The sequence below is a fragment of the Acanthaster planci genome, linkage group LG01 (assembly GCF_054643075.1).
Source record: "Acanthaster planci isolate LZ-2023a linkage group LG01, COTS_SCS, whole genome shotgun sequence".
Lineage (NCBI taxonomy): Eukaryota > Metazoa > Echinodermata > Asteroidea > Valvatida > Acanthasteridae > Acanthaster > Acanthaster planci.
The window spans coordinates 33,195,081-33,208,862 of NC_141777.1; the positions used below are offsets into that span (position 1 = coordinate 33,195,081).

The following is a 13,782-nucleotide window of genomic DNA, read 5'->3' on the forward strand; positions in this document are numbered from 1 at the left end:
AAAATTAACCAGGATTTTGGCATCTAGTTTGGCCCAAATATCACACTTTGTGTGATAGTTCATTAACATTTCAGCAAAACAAAATCAATTTGAACTTATTGTAGAACATTATAACATTATTGGAATTATTCATTCTTAAGTCGGTTTTATTCTGTTGTTTTTTTCCTCCTCTAATTTACAGCATCTACACCAACATGGTCACGTCCTTAGCTGAGCTAGTTGAACAAGGAAACCTGTAAGAACAACGGAAGAATCTGTTTGATGATTGTAACCGAAAACAGTTTAAGGGTGATATGGTTACTGCACAGTAGTTTAGTATTCTCTTGAGAAGAGACTAGGATGGTATTCTCTTGAGAAGAGACTACGATGTTGGCTAGACCACTAAACCAGTCCATTAAGTTTATTGTGCATCTAGTGATCAATTTGACCTTTAGATACCTATCTCCTTGTCAATCTTCTGTACAATTTATCACCTGCCTGATATTGAGAAAACCCCAGTGCTAGAGTGTCCAGAGGCCATCAACAAGTTAGATGGAGATTCATCTCTGTTGTAATAAACCTTTTCCTAATGTTTTCCGAATGATTTGTTTTTTAGATATCCAACAGTTACACCCAATTTTTAACTTTTGTCTTCATAGTTTCCAGTGGCTGTGAGTCGCCCTGCTGTCAGGATCCAGTGAAAGTAATGCTTGGAAACATTTTTATTCCATCCTTTACAGACGCTGGAAATTTTCCCAGATGGCCACCGGGATGCTGAAACTTCTGGTGAGGCCGGATGCCCCTCCTCCAGTACCCATGGTCCGCTTGTTCACAAACTTCCTTGTTGATGATACGCTAGCAGTTCGCAAGGTGCGTAGGTAATGGACTTTGGTCAACCGGGGCACCCATTTCACGCTGCTGGTAACAACAGAGGGGCCTCTGAAGTAACTTCAGCCGTGTTTTAAAATTGTTGCCAGCAAAAGAGATGGGCATACCTCAGTGTTTAGAACTGTTCATTTTGTTGCTAATCTCAATTTGCCGTTTTGTTACAAATCAAAACAAAATCATGTATTGCCATGTATGTATGTTGAAATTGTTGCAACAATGAACAAATATACTGGATGTCCAAGTAGAATGCCCTTTGAAATACTGAATTTGAATCGTGAAAGTGCATTATCGAGTTTATGCAAATTTAGAGCTTGAGTGTTTCCCATGTAAGCCATTTTTATTTTATTTTTTCAGTTTTGATATGAAACCACCTTTTTCTGGCACAGATTTGTTACTGTGTTAAAGAAAAAGCTATAAAAAGCATCTAAAAGGAGGAATTTAAAAATGAGGCTGGAATTCTTGCATCCTTACATTTGTTTATTTTGGTACATTTGCTTATATCATTATGTTCTATACACATTCTTTTCCTCTATTTGTTTGACATACTAAAAATTATAAAACTTTTAAAAGAAAGGGGTTCAAGTTACTTGAGGTGAATATGGAAATTGACTTTGAACGATCATCATGCAGGTGGCAATTGCTGCCCTGGGGGCAATCCTGAAGGTGCTGAAGCGGCCCCACAAGATGGTGCCTCTTGACCCCTGTGCCGTCTCAGGCACAACCCCACCCCTGGGGATAGCCCCCGGGATCAGGCCAGACAACCAGTGGCACTTCTACGATTCATCCCGACTGCCCAAGACAGAGGCGGAGTGGGACGCTTGCGCCTTTGTGGAGAAGACTCATTGGGGTTACTACACATGGCCAAAGTAAGCATGCTTGCTAGGGTCATCTTGGTCGTTATTGCATCATCGTCTCACGCAGATCCAAATCGCAATCAGTGATCTGCGGTTGGTTCACTGACACCAGAACCTGCCTAATGGATGGAGCCAACTGGCGTTGGGATCACTGAGCAAGATCCACATCCAAGTGAAGCAAACAGACCGTTAATAGACCTTACTCACAAGGAGGCCTTTGTTGATCATGCTCCCTGAATCTTGCTTCTATCCAATCCGTCAAAGGGATGGTGCCTACTATCGTGGGTTCCATGCCTTACTTCCATTTGTTTTAATCAATTATATATCTTACATTATTCATCATCGTAAAGGGAATTGGGCTGTAATGAACTTTTCTTGTGGCTTTCATTTTTAGTCCTATGATTTCCCCCCCCCCAAAGTTAACCTTGCTTTCAATTCAATATGTCCGGCTTGTGAATAAGGTAAAATATCATTACTCCTAGCCTTGTTCATTTGTCTTGTTTGGACAAGGAAGGAGACGTTTCGTTGAGATGGAATAAGTAACAAAATTTGGAGGGGGGATTATTGCAAAAATCCTCTCAGACTAGAAGTATTTCAACGATGAAGAGACATGAGGGTGGGAAAAACATTCAATTTGACGCAGGGAGTACACATGTTGACAGTGTCTGTCAAGGCAAATTGAATTGGTCCTGCTTGCTCAGCCTGTCCCATCGTTAAATGCATATGAACAGGTGCATTCATGCAAGGTGCCCCCCTGGGACATTGTCCCCACGTAAAAATATCCCCTATCTAAACTGGGCAGATTGTATTGATAACTAGCCTTTGTTGACGGACAAAGGAATGGAAAAAGTTACTGAAACTGATTCATGTATGTTGCTGCTGTGCCTCTAGCAAGTGTCATGGATTCCCATTGATTATGATTTCAGGAAACTTCATCCCCTCCTTTTCAGATCAACCAGTAGAGTAGCATTTCCTGAGTGCTGTTCAGCTTTTGTGAGATATGTGAATAACTTGTTGTTCCTTTTCCTGAAGGAACATGTTGCAATATGCTCCTTACAGCGAGCAACCCAAGCTGGACAGGTCAAGAGAAGAATTATCAGAGGTTAGTATGAAGAGAACTTAATTTGGTTTGGGCTTGATTTGATACAATACATAATAAAAAACAGTAGATTTCTTCATCTCACGAGTTAACCTGAACAGTCCTGAATCCTCCAATTTCAATGTGATTTCACATTCATCCTAGTTTTCTGTTCAAAATCAAGCTTTCCAACTTTTCTAGGAAATACAAGTCAATGTTTTTTCTCATACTGTTAGGCATATTGGGCACATTGTAACTATTGATAGCAACTCTACCAGCATGAAGATTTGAATCTTGTGGAATTGAATATGATTTCAGTTTTAAGAAACGTGTCTTTTGTACTCTACTGCTTGTCTTGTTAAGTGTGTTTTGGAAGAGTTTATTTTAAGGACTATCATTGGAGGAAGTCTTGGTCATGTTCTAGTGTATTAGGCAATCACCTGGTTAAATAGACGTTTTTCTCTTGTAGAATGAGAAGATCATCTTTGACTGTTTCTCGAATGAAAACTTTGTGGAGAAATTGGTTGGGTACCTATCCTTGGAGGATCGGAAGGGCAGAGACAAATTCAGTGCAAAGAGATTCGTTCTGTTCAAGGTAATAGACTGAACTTGTTTCTCATCTACGTGTATGTCTTGTGGATTTTTCCCTGCATTTGTGTCATGAACTGTATAAGTGTTACCCAGTTTATATCTGATCATGGTTTACCTTATCCAATCCTTTCACAGTTATATGCAGAAACACTGTCAATTTCCTAGTCAGTCATATTTGTTTAGACCTTATGAGTTTAATGAACCTATGACGGGAAACATAAAGCTATTGTAAAATCTTTGCAAAGTTACAAAAAGTGAGCACAAATCCTTGATATTTTTATGGTCTTCCATTGGTTGTAGGGACTATTCCGTAATTTCGGCGACACCTTTCTACCCGTCTTCAAGCCCCACCTGAGCAGGCTGGCCCAGAGCAAGCAGGAGAGTGACCAGCGATGTCTGGCGGAGATTGTGGCTGGGCTGGGCCGGGGCAGTAAGCACTGGGGCTTCACCAAGGTGGGTTGCGGCAACGGTGTGGAAGGTGAAAGCAATCGACTGATGGGAGGAAACGTGATGTGCTAGGTTGAAATCAATCGGGTGGGGCAGTGGTGGCTTCAGAGCTATATGAAGTGTGCTTGATGATAAGAGTTGAGCATTGCAGGAAACAAACCGTGTAGGGAAACACACTAAGTGTGTTAGTTTTAAAGACGAAGAAAGACATTGACTGAGGCGGGATTTGAACCCGGAACCTCCTGTACCGGCACTTCACCAACTGAGCTATCCAGCCCTGTGTTGGTGGTTCCTCCACTTCGTCAATATCTTTGTTGGGGGGGGGGGCCAGAAGCCGTGAAACTTGAAACACTCTGTTTCGCTTTCAAAAGTATCTGGTTTAGAGAAGAAGTTAGCCACTGAGATGAAATATGTGGATGTATGTAAAGTGTATATTTGGAAGTAGAAATGCAAAGCCTGGGTGTTAGAGGGACCTCAGACACATTGTCACGTTGCGGTCAGCCCGTGGTGTGTTTTTCTTGAATGTAGTAGCCGTCCATATGTTCATATTCATTCATAAAGCAGTTGCACAAGCTTTCACTGAACGGCTACTTTCTACTTCACACTACTGAGAAGTGACTTTTCCAGGCTTGAAGTGTACTCAGTTTGTACAAATCAGCAGCATGGAAGCTAGCAGTGACATCGGAAATTTGCATCCTGGTTTACTTGTGTGTCAAGCAGGAGTCCTCTTTCATACTTTACGTGCAAGAGCAGGTCTGTGCATAGGATGTGTCCTCTAATCTCATCAACTTGTCCTGCATGGAAAAACTACCAAATTTTGCGTCAAGTATTTCGTATTATGGAAATGATCTTTGTCAGATTGGTCAATGTAATGATGCTATCATCTTATTACAGACATCCCAACTCTGGGAGTTCCTAGTGCCCATCTTGAGGACTGCCCTCTCTCAGGTTACTGTAGAAACCCGTAACGATTGGGGTACTTCCATCTCAACCATGTGTGAGAGCAGAGACCCGCGCAAGCTACACTGGCTCCTGGAGACCATGATGGAATTCCCCACATTTGTGGAAAGTGGCTCCTTCCTGGAGGCTACGTAGGCATCAAGTTTTTATTTCATCTCGTTTTCACTGTTATTTTCAATTTTTTGTCAAATTCTTAATTGACAGCCTCAGTAGTTGTATTGTGCATTATTAAACTTGCCTATCATGATTCTCATCGCGAAATACACAGCTAAGTTTGTTATTGGGTTTTTTTTTTCAGCAAAACAGCTGATACATTAAGTAAATTTTGGAACAAAAAGTAAAAACCCTGTCGTTGTATACTCGGCAGAAATGCTTCTGTACTGAAAACAGAAATAAACCAGCCCACACCTTTTTCACAATATGTAGCAGTGTGGTCCTGACAGTGAGAAATAAACATGGTGTCCCAACACAGCGCCGTCATGCAGTTTGTGAACCTCTGTGAAAGAATATGCTTAGACTGGTAATTTCCGCACAATATTGTGAATAATCTAGAATATCGTGAATGCATGATTTGATTTTACTTATTTCGTGTTTTCTTGAAACCAAACTCTAGTTTTTGGCCAGTCTGTAAAGTGGTTTTTGTGCGCCAGCTTATTTATGTTACTACAGACGTCTCTGCGCTGGGATTCTTATTATTTTGACCACGGTATATTTGGCTCCATTCAGCTGGTTGTGGATCCTACAGGGCAGTCTGGCCCAGCAAGAATGGAGAATACCTGAACTCTTACAGCAACTGCTGGACCATCTGGAAAGAAACCTGGCACACAGCTACAAGAACGTTCGAAATCAAATCGGCAGGTATGCTTGACAGGAGCAGTGTTATGACGGTCCATGATGGGGGTATGGGAAAATATCGCCAGAGGTAGAAATCATGAAACTGTGACTGCCTGAATGTTGTTTCTGGACCCGATTGCGGATAATTTTGTTCATGAATGAATGTTGCGGATGGGCTGGTCTTGTGGGATTAGACATGTGACTTTATGAGTAGACAAAATTGACTGCAGGTTGGGTGCTGTCGTTCCTGTATTCAGGGTTGGGTGCTGTCGTTCCTGTATTCAGGGTTGGGTGCTGTCGTTCCTGTATTCAGGGTTGGGTGCTGTCGTTCCTGTATTCAGGGTTGGGTGCTGTCGTTCCTGTATTCAGGGTTGGGTGCTGTCGTTCCTGTATTCAGGGTTGGGTGCTGTCGTTCCTGTATTCAGGGTTGGGTGCTGTCGTTCCTGTATTCAGGGTTGGGTGCTGTCGTTCCTGTATTCAGGGTTGGGTGCTGTCGTTCCTGTATTCAGGGTTGGGTGCTGTCGTTCCTGTATTCAGGGTTGGGTGCTGTCGTTCCTGTATTCAGGGTTGGGTGCTGTCGTTCCTGTATTCAGGGTTGGGTGCTGTTGTTCCTGTATTCAGGGTTGGGTGCTGTCGTTCCTGTATTCAGGGTTGGGTGCTGTTGTACCTGTATTCAGGGTTGGGTGCTGTCGTTCCTGTATTCAGGGTTGGGTGCTGTCGTTCCTGTATTCAGGGTTGGGTGCTGTCGTTCCTGTATTCAGGGTTGGGTGCTGTCGTTCCTGTATTCAGGGTTGGGTGCTGTCGTTCCTGTATTCAGGGTTGGGTGCTGTCGTTCCTGTATTCAGAAATCCACTGACATGTCATCTCCTTTGTGTGACCTGTCTTCCAGTGCCTTGGGCATCGTATTCTTGTATGACTGTGCTCTGCCTAATGGCTGCCCCTCCTCGCCCCACTCGGAACCCTTCTTAGACCGCGTCCTTCCACGGCTTGCACCCCTGCACGACCTGGACGCTTCCCAGTCTGCGGAGGGCACCAACCACACACTGGCCCCTCTGAACGGCAAAGATACGCAAGAGAGGGAGGATGCCATCAAAACTTGTAAAACAGGTGCCCTTGTGATTTCTATTCTCCTTTCTAAATAGATGGTATCGAATCAGATGGACAGGTGACACATGGCGTAGTTTTATAGCGATAGTACGTATCATGTGATGTGATGCACATTTGTAATGTTTTTATTTATTTGTTACATTATTCCTCATCCAGATTCTTCTGTTGTTTTTCTTCTTTTGAGGCCAGTGCATTATCACGCCATAATCGTCAACCTTACCGAGTACTGTACCTGAACTAACAAGTTATGGATCCTGTTTCGGCTCCCAAGTTTGGGCCAAAATGTAATAGTCAGAAGGTTCCTTTTCGTTTTTCTGTTGCAGTAATGAAATGTACCCTTAATCGGCTTTTTGCCCCAACGTCACCAGGGGTCTACAAGTTTCTTCCCTTGGTGAGTATGAAGTATTCTCTCGTTTGTCAGAGAAGCTATTTCACAGTGTGACTCATCAATTCACATGTAGTATGTAACAGCCATCAACACTGTTTAACCCGTTTTTCATTATCTGTGATACCTGTTACAAGCCAAGCCACTTTTAACAAACCTCATATCTATTGACTTTTACAGGTAGCACCTCTTGAGAGTTATGAAAGTGATGAAGAGCTGAGTCAGCTGAGCCGATGGTGGATGGACGCCATGGCCAAGACCCTGCTTACACCAGACGTTGTGCCAGTGGTGCTCCATGCACTGCAACAGGTTAGATCTCTTCACTGGGTAGAGAACCTCGTGAGGGTCGTGGGGTTTGAAGGGGTTGAGGTTTTGCATGTGGTGAGCTGTTGAAGTTCTTGGCTCAGCCAGAGGGTGTGCTACACTGTTCTCTGTTACGGGAGTAAGTTACACCCGGAGGGTTTTTTGGGGGTGTTAGCTTGCAGTCAGTGATTCATGATTGCACCTTATGAGACTCATATGGTGTTCGGTGGTGATGTTCCGTGGTCATGACTACTTGTTCATTGCCTGGTGTTTCAAGTGTGATTGTTATACCTCTTTTTCGAATACTGTGTTTTCATTGGTCCAGAACGATCACATGACCAGGTGACAAATATGCATGTCACCCTCGCCATTGGACATCGCATTGTGATATCATAGACTAGTCCCCATTGCAAACCAAACCATAGTGTGGGGTCCACTAGCCAGAGTATTCATTGGTACCTCTGCTAATTTCATCACGTGGTCCACATCACAACGGTCAATAATTATTAAATAGGGGTTCATTAACAGAAGAAATATCTCAATCTTCCTTTCTGTTGGATTTGAAATTTTTTTAAAAACACCAGATAGCCCAGGGAACCTCGTGGAGGGCGAAGGTGAGCCTCCTAGCCTACCTCCAAGTCATGGTCTACTACAACCTGTTTACTGTCAGCAGCCAGTCACAGTGTGTAGCCACGATACATCAGCTAGTGCTGGATCTCTTGAAAGATGACCGACTGGAGGTGAGTGACAACTTTGGATGGCGCCCTCTGCTGTTTAAGAAGAGGTTCCCTAGTTTAAGTAAAAAGGGGAGCTCATCTTTGTAAAAAAAAAAAAAAATTGGGATAATGGATAGAGAATCTTTACCACGATTGGATCGTTTTACGTGCAGAATTTCAAGTTCAGGGTGCATTCCTCTGTTGTTCCTGGCATACCATCAAAGTAAATATTACTTGTAAATTTGTCCCTGCAGAGGCCACAGTTGATTTGTGGGAAACATTTGGAGGCTCAATTTTCATTTTCAGATTTCATTTTGAGCTGCACTGCTACTGCTCTATACCACTGATATTACTGTGCAGAGGAGCAATCGTTTCACTTGCATGACATCTAACCTTACAAGAAACTTATTACAAATGAATTAGCCTTTAAACGTTTCCATAACCAGGCAGAAAATTTAGAGAGGCTTTAATTTGGAATGGTGTAGTTCCCTGTCTCGTTCTCCAACCATAGTGGGATTTCTTTCCTTATTCCATTAGGTAAGAGAGATGGCAGGTACCACGCTGAGTGGCCTGCTTCACTGTGGTGTCTTCTCCATTGAGCCCAAGCTGCAGAGTCACTTTGAGAACCTGTGCAAGACCAGACTGCCCTCCAAGAAGGTGCGGCTACAGAGTGACCTCAACAACGATGGTGAGTCAGATCGAAGTTTCTGAGCTTCACCCTGCTCCCCAAGTCTTTCACGAGGATCCTGAAATACGAAGCCTCCTGAATCCAGTACAAACTAACGTTTAAATCAAAACTCTTTCGATGTCTTAAATAGTTACTACAGGGAGGGGGGCTCAACAAAATCCAAACTTGCCATTACTAGGTCCTTTTGATTTCAGCAAGGTCCTGACCGGGTAGGACTTAAATTGAAATTAAACCCTATGCCGGGTGCCTTTTGTAAATTCCTGACTATCAGGCTCATCTTTGTATCTGACAAGTGCTGCACGTAGATTAGCGTCAGTTGGCAGGTTGATTAACAGTTTGAATTCCTCCGATGTGTGTGTGTAGAAGAAGCACAGTTCTAGCAGTCAAGGTACGGAATCTAAAACCTTTGACTTGAAACTCATGATGCCACGTGTTGGACTTGTCCACCGTTTGCTCTTCATTTTCCTTACAGAGTTTTCAGCGTCAGTTGTCCAACGTCATGCGGGAATCATTGGCCTGAGTGCCTGCGTCCAGGCCTACCCGTACGATGTACCAGACTGGATGCCCGGTGTTCTCATGGACCTCACCGATCACCTACATGACCCCCAGCCCATAGAGGTCAGTCACCGTCTTGATCAAGTTTTAATGTGGCCACATAGAGGTTGGGTATTGCTGGGTTCAATTAGTCTTTTCAGTTGAACTTTTCAGTTGAGTCTTGCTTCTCTGAAAGAAACTCATCACAGCTCCAAATTAAGGACAAATCCTAAGAAATAACACTGGAATACTTTTTGCTTTTTTATTCCGGGTAGGCTGCAATCACCTGCATCTTTGTTACTCTATCATGTTTTATGTATATGTATATATAGCATTGTAATTTCTTATGGACAAATGCCCAGTCATAAACGTGCGTCTGTCTAGAAGATGTCCAAGCAAAATTCTTCCCTTAACTACCAAACGAAACAGATTTCCAACTTTCTGAACCCCGGGATAGGCCGAACACCCCAGAAATAAAACCCTTGCAACTGCTTTGGTATGATAGAAAATTTGCTCTGCAGATATTCCTATCCGACACCTCCCCCCCCCCGGCAATTGAGCAGGCAGTATTGTACTAACTTACTCTGGGGCACCATAGTTTTCGTATAGCTTGTAGTCAATAAACTAAACCGCCAATTAGTATTATACTTTGTATCTGGGAAATTGTCAGGTGGATGGTGCACCACTTATAAATAAATCTCGTGGATACCTTCATTTCTTTTATCTTATTTTACAAATTTTTAATGAACAATGCAATGCAGTGACTGCAAATGCCTGAAACAAACCATGCAGCTCACCTTTTACAGCACTTCCCACTTTACTACCTTCCATGTTTTATCCCCATTATCGCAGATGACTGTGCGTAAGACCCTGTCCGACTTTAAGAGGACCCACCATGACAACTGGCACGAGCATAAACAGCAGTTTACAGATGATCAGCTGGTTGTACTAACTAATCTACTCGTGTCACCATGTTACTATGCTTAGAGGGATAAACCTGGTTATAGATAGATTATTGTACATTAACTCGGGTTAATCAATCTGTAGTGATCGATTGGCTTGTTCTATGCCTGGAGGTTAAACCTAGTTAAAGATAGATTATGATACAGTAAGCCTAACAGTCTTCAATCCTCCAATTCCAGTTTGATTTTACATTCACCCTATGGGGTTAGGGGTAATCAGGATTTATCAGTTCACTGTGAGTTATCAATTGTCCTGTTACTATGCCTGGAGATTAAACCTTGATAAAACTGAGATTATGGTACTTTAATTAGGATTAATCAAACCGCAGTTATCAATTGCCCCTGTTTCTGTGCAGAACAAGAGACAATATTCTTCTAGATATTTTAGTGAAAAGCCATCGTGGAAAGGCATTTGTTTGTTTTTCCAACGCTGTTAGTGGGTTCCTATGGTGCATCCAAATGCTTTCTGTTACATGGTACAATGTTATTTTTTAGAAAACAAATTCTACAGACAAAATTATAAGGATTTTTTATGGGGTTGTTTATTTGAGACACATTCAAACGTAGCTCACCCACCAATACATTTCTATCCTGGTGAAAAAAATACAAGTGAATATGTTTTATTGGGATTTCCAGTTGATTTCAACATGAGGAAGAAGAAAAAACGTTCATTTATCCTTGTCACTGAATGAACTTTTAAGTTTACCGATTGCAGGGTTTTATATTTAATTGATTTGACAGGGTCGGCCAATGTGTGAATTGATTCTGAACAGCATGGCTTCCATGATTGCTTGAAATGTCCCAGGAACTTTGTTTCCTGAGAATATTTTATCGGTACATGTGTTTATAGTGCAAGCACACTAAGCAGCATAGTGAACAGTTTTCTTTGTCCAGCAGTGACTTCAAATCGGGCTGAGACCATTCAGCATTCACAACATAAGCTTTACAGGAACGTGCATGAACCTTTGGGCTTTGCACACGGGCAGTGCATGGGAGGTACCCCTGGTGTTGAGGGTAGGCCAAGCTTCTTTCGTGGTCCTGCTGAATTCCTTGTTGCTAACCTGAATAATATATGCAATGCTGTCTCTGCCCCCGAAACATTTGTTTACACAACAGGCTGGGGAGACCCAACTTGAATAAAGGGTAAAATCATAGCTTTGGGGGATTTTTTTCCAAAGGGAAATAAAGCCTGGCCGAAGAGTAGTCTCCTTTTCAAGATTTTCCCGTAGGAAGGTACATGATGTATCCCCAGAATGCTGTGTAATAAAAAGTAAGGCCCCCACTAATGGCTGTAAGCATTGCGCTATTGTAGGAAGCCACTGGTCTGCTAAAGTCACTTGGTACAAAACCCAATGCTATCCACCAGAGCTCTGCTTTCCGCCATTGGAGGGGGCCATCAGGAATGTTTAGTGAAACATCACAGGATTCGTCTATACCAGTGGAGTGTGGACCATGAATGGAAGCGATAGGCAGTCTGGCGTCAAATGCTTTTCTCTCCACTTGCCTTACTCGGCTGTTACCTGCAGATGTCGACCTGTTTGGTTCAGAAAACCAGGCTGTTATTAAATGGAAATTATAAATTAACATAATAAGGCCACTCCCGATTTCCCTCGAGAAACTAGGCTGTAGTTGTTCAAGTTCTCCAAATTGCTGAACCAGTTGCACTTATAAATAGAACAGAGATTAGGAATTTTATGTAGTTTAAAATGATTCACTAAAATTGACAAGTATAGTTTTACTGATCATAAACACAATTTCCATGAGCTCACAGAATGCATTTATTATGCAGGGTGGTGTAAAGTAATGGTTGCTGCCCTAGTTGAAGAATCTGTCTCAGTAATCTTGCACTGCGAGATGTTGGATTTATGAAGTGGTTTCGGGCTGATTTCAGAACAAAAAAAAAAAACAATATGCTTCTCGGGGCATCTTGCAAAGTTCACTGTGATCTGTTCACAGTTTTGTTTTTTTTAGAACTTGAGTTGATTTCTTTCGATTCAGTTGCTTATATTAAGGGTTTTCCCTGGTCTTTCCTGTAAAAATTCCATTTATGGTGTTTGATGGGATAGTTATACTTTAATAGAACACATTAAAGCCACATAGCAAGAAATGAACGAATTTGTCTTTTGACAGCCACCGACCCAAGACCTACCTCATACGCACCCCGGGCTCGTCGCCCGTTGAGACCAGCCGGTTCCAGGCTGAGTCTTGTTTCTGTACCCAACTTTATTCAGTTTGACCACGCCCGATTAGGAGCAGTGACAATTACAGCTTTCAATCATGCTTGGAATACTGACATCCAGTAGAACCGAATAGCCCCCTCCCTGTAGTAACTATTTAAGACTCCTATTAAGAGCATGAATTTATTTTATTCACAACTACCCCTGCACTCTTTACGAAGTGGACAGTGTTATGTTGAAAAGAGAAGGGCCTGTAATAGGCCTTACAGCTGGTGGTTCGGATATTTCCTGTTTGTAATAAACCACTGTTGAGATTACAACAGAAATTTAGTAGTCTAGCGTACATGGAAGGGCTTATTTGTTTGAATTTCTGGGTATATATGTAGGTTGAATGGTGCAATCATTGATTCTATCTGCCAAGTTACCCGTTCATCTGCTTTACATAGTTAAGAGGAAATTCTAAGTAGGCCTATTGAACAGAGTGGAGGAGTGGGACGGGCATCTCTAATCCGTTGCATTCTGTTCCAGAGATTCGGGGGCAAAATTGGAACGATGGGGGAATTATAAAATGCAAAATCTTCAGTGGCGCAACTACGGGTGGCGCGTGCCCCCCCCCCAGCAAAGACCGTGCCCCCAGGCCCCCCTTCCCTTTGAAAACTGTGAATAGTCTCCGTTGAGTTTACATGTATTTAGCTGCGCAGCTGCAGCCTATTTTCTTGTGGTGGCCCTTAAAAAGTGTGTGCACCCCGGGTGTCCCCGGACTTTTATCCCAAGTTACGCCACTGAAAATCGGGACGGTGAAAGTAGTCCATGAAATCGAAAATATCCCCTACTATACTCTCACTAGTGACTTCATTGGTGGATTTGTAAGGTAACCTACAACGGGGAACAAAACACTGTCTACACGCCTGGCAGCGGATCTTAAGTTTCTGGCGATGTTCAACACTGTTGGTGTCAGTTTATTATTTATCTTTTTAATTCTGAAAAAAATGACGAATTTTAAAAATAAATTACCAGAGGTGCACATTCAACAAATGGACAAACAATGACAAAGATAATTTGCGCTTGCTCGTTGCATCCATACTGCGTTTATATTTTCCAGAACAGGCAAATGGTTCAAGGGAGCAAACCATGTACCTGCGTCAATATACAGAGTAGTGTCCAACAGTTCAGCCCAGGGCAATATGATGATTACTTAGTCCACTGTAGTTTAGGGGGAATTCCAGATTCCTACCCCATTAACACTGTTACGGAAACATGCATGCCCCAAGTAATCAAC

At 42.6% G+C, this 13,782-nt stretch overlaps 1 protein-coding gene across 1 annotated transcript in view; it reads left to right on the top strand.

The window, feature by feature from the left end:
- The window catches only part of psme4 (proteasome activator subunit 4), a 33,352-nt gene extending 20,506 nt beyond the window's left edge, over positions 1-12,846 (top strand). The window contains exons 26-40 of the mRNA XM_022248072.2: positions 182-235; positions 720-849; positions 1,498-1,733; positions 2,754-2,823; positions 3,269-3,394; positions 3,691-3,843; positions 4,732-4,928; positions 5,524-5,655; positions 6,521-6,738; positions 7,062-7,129; positions 7,304-7,432; positions 8,011-8,166; positions 8,680-8,830; positions 9,303-9,448; positions 10,217-12,846. Coding sequence (XP_022103764.2) covers positions 182-235; positions 720-849; positions 1,498-1,733; positions 2,754-2,823; positions 3,269-3,394; positions 3,691-3,843; positions 4,732-4,928; positions 5,524-5,655; positions 6,521-6,738; positions 7,062-7,129; positions 7,304-7,432; positions 8,011-8,166; positions 8,680-8,830; positions 9,303-9,448; positions 10,217-10,351 — 2,101 coding nt within the window. The 3' untranslated portion in view covers positions 10,352-12,846. The remainder of the gene's footprint in view (positions 1-181; positions 236-719; positions 850-1,497; positions 1,734-2,753; positions 2,824-3,268; positions 3,395-3,690; positions 3,844-4,731; positions 4,929-5,523; positions 5,656-6,520; positions 6,739-7,061; positions 7,130-7,303; positions 7,433-8,010; positions 8,167-8,679; positions 8,831-9,302; positions 9,449-10,216) is intronic.
- The last annotated feature ends 936 nt before the right edge of the window (positions 12,847-13,782 follow it).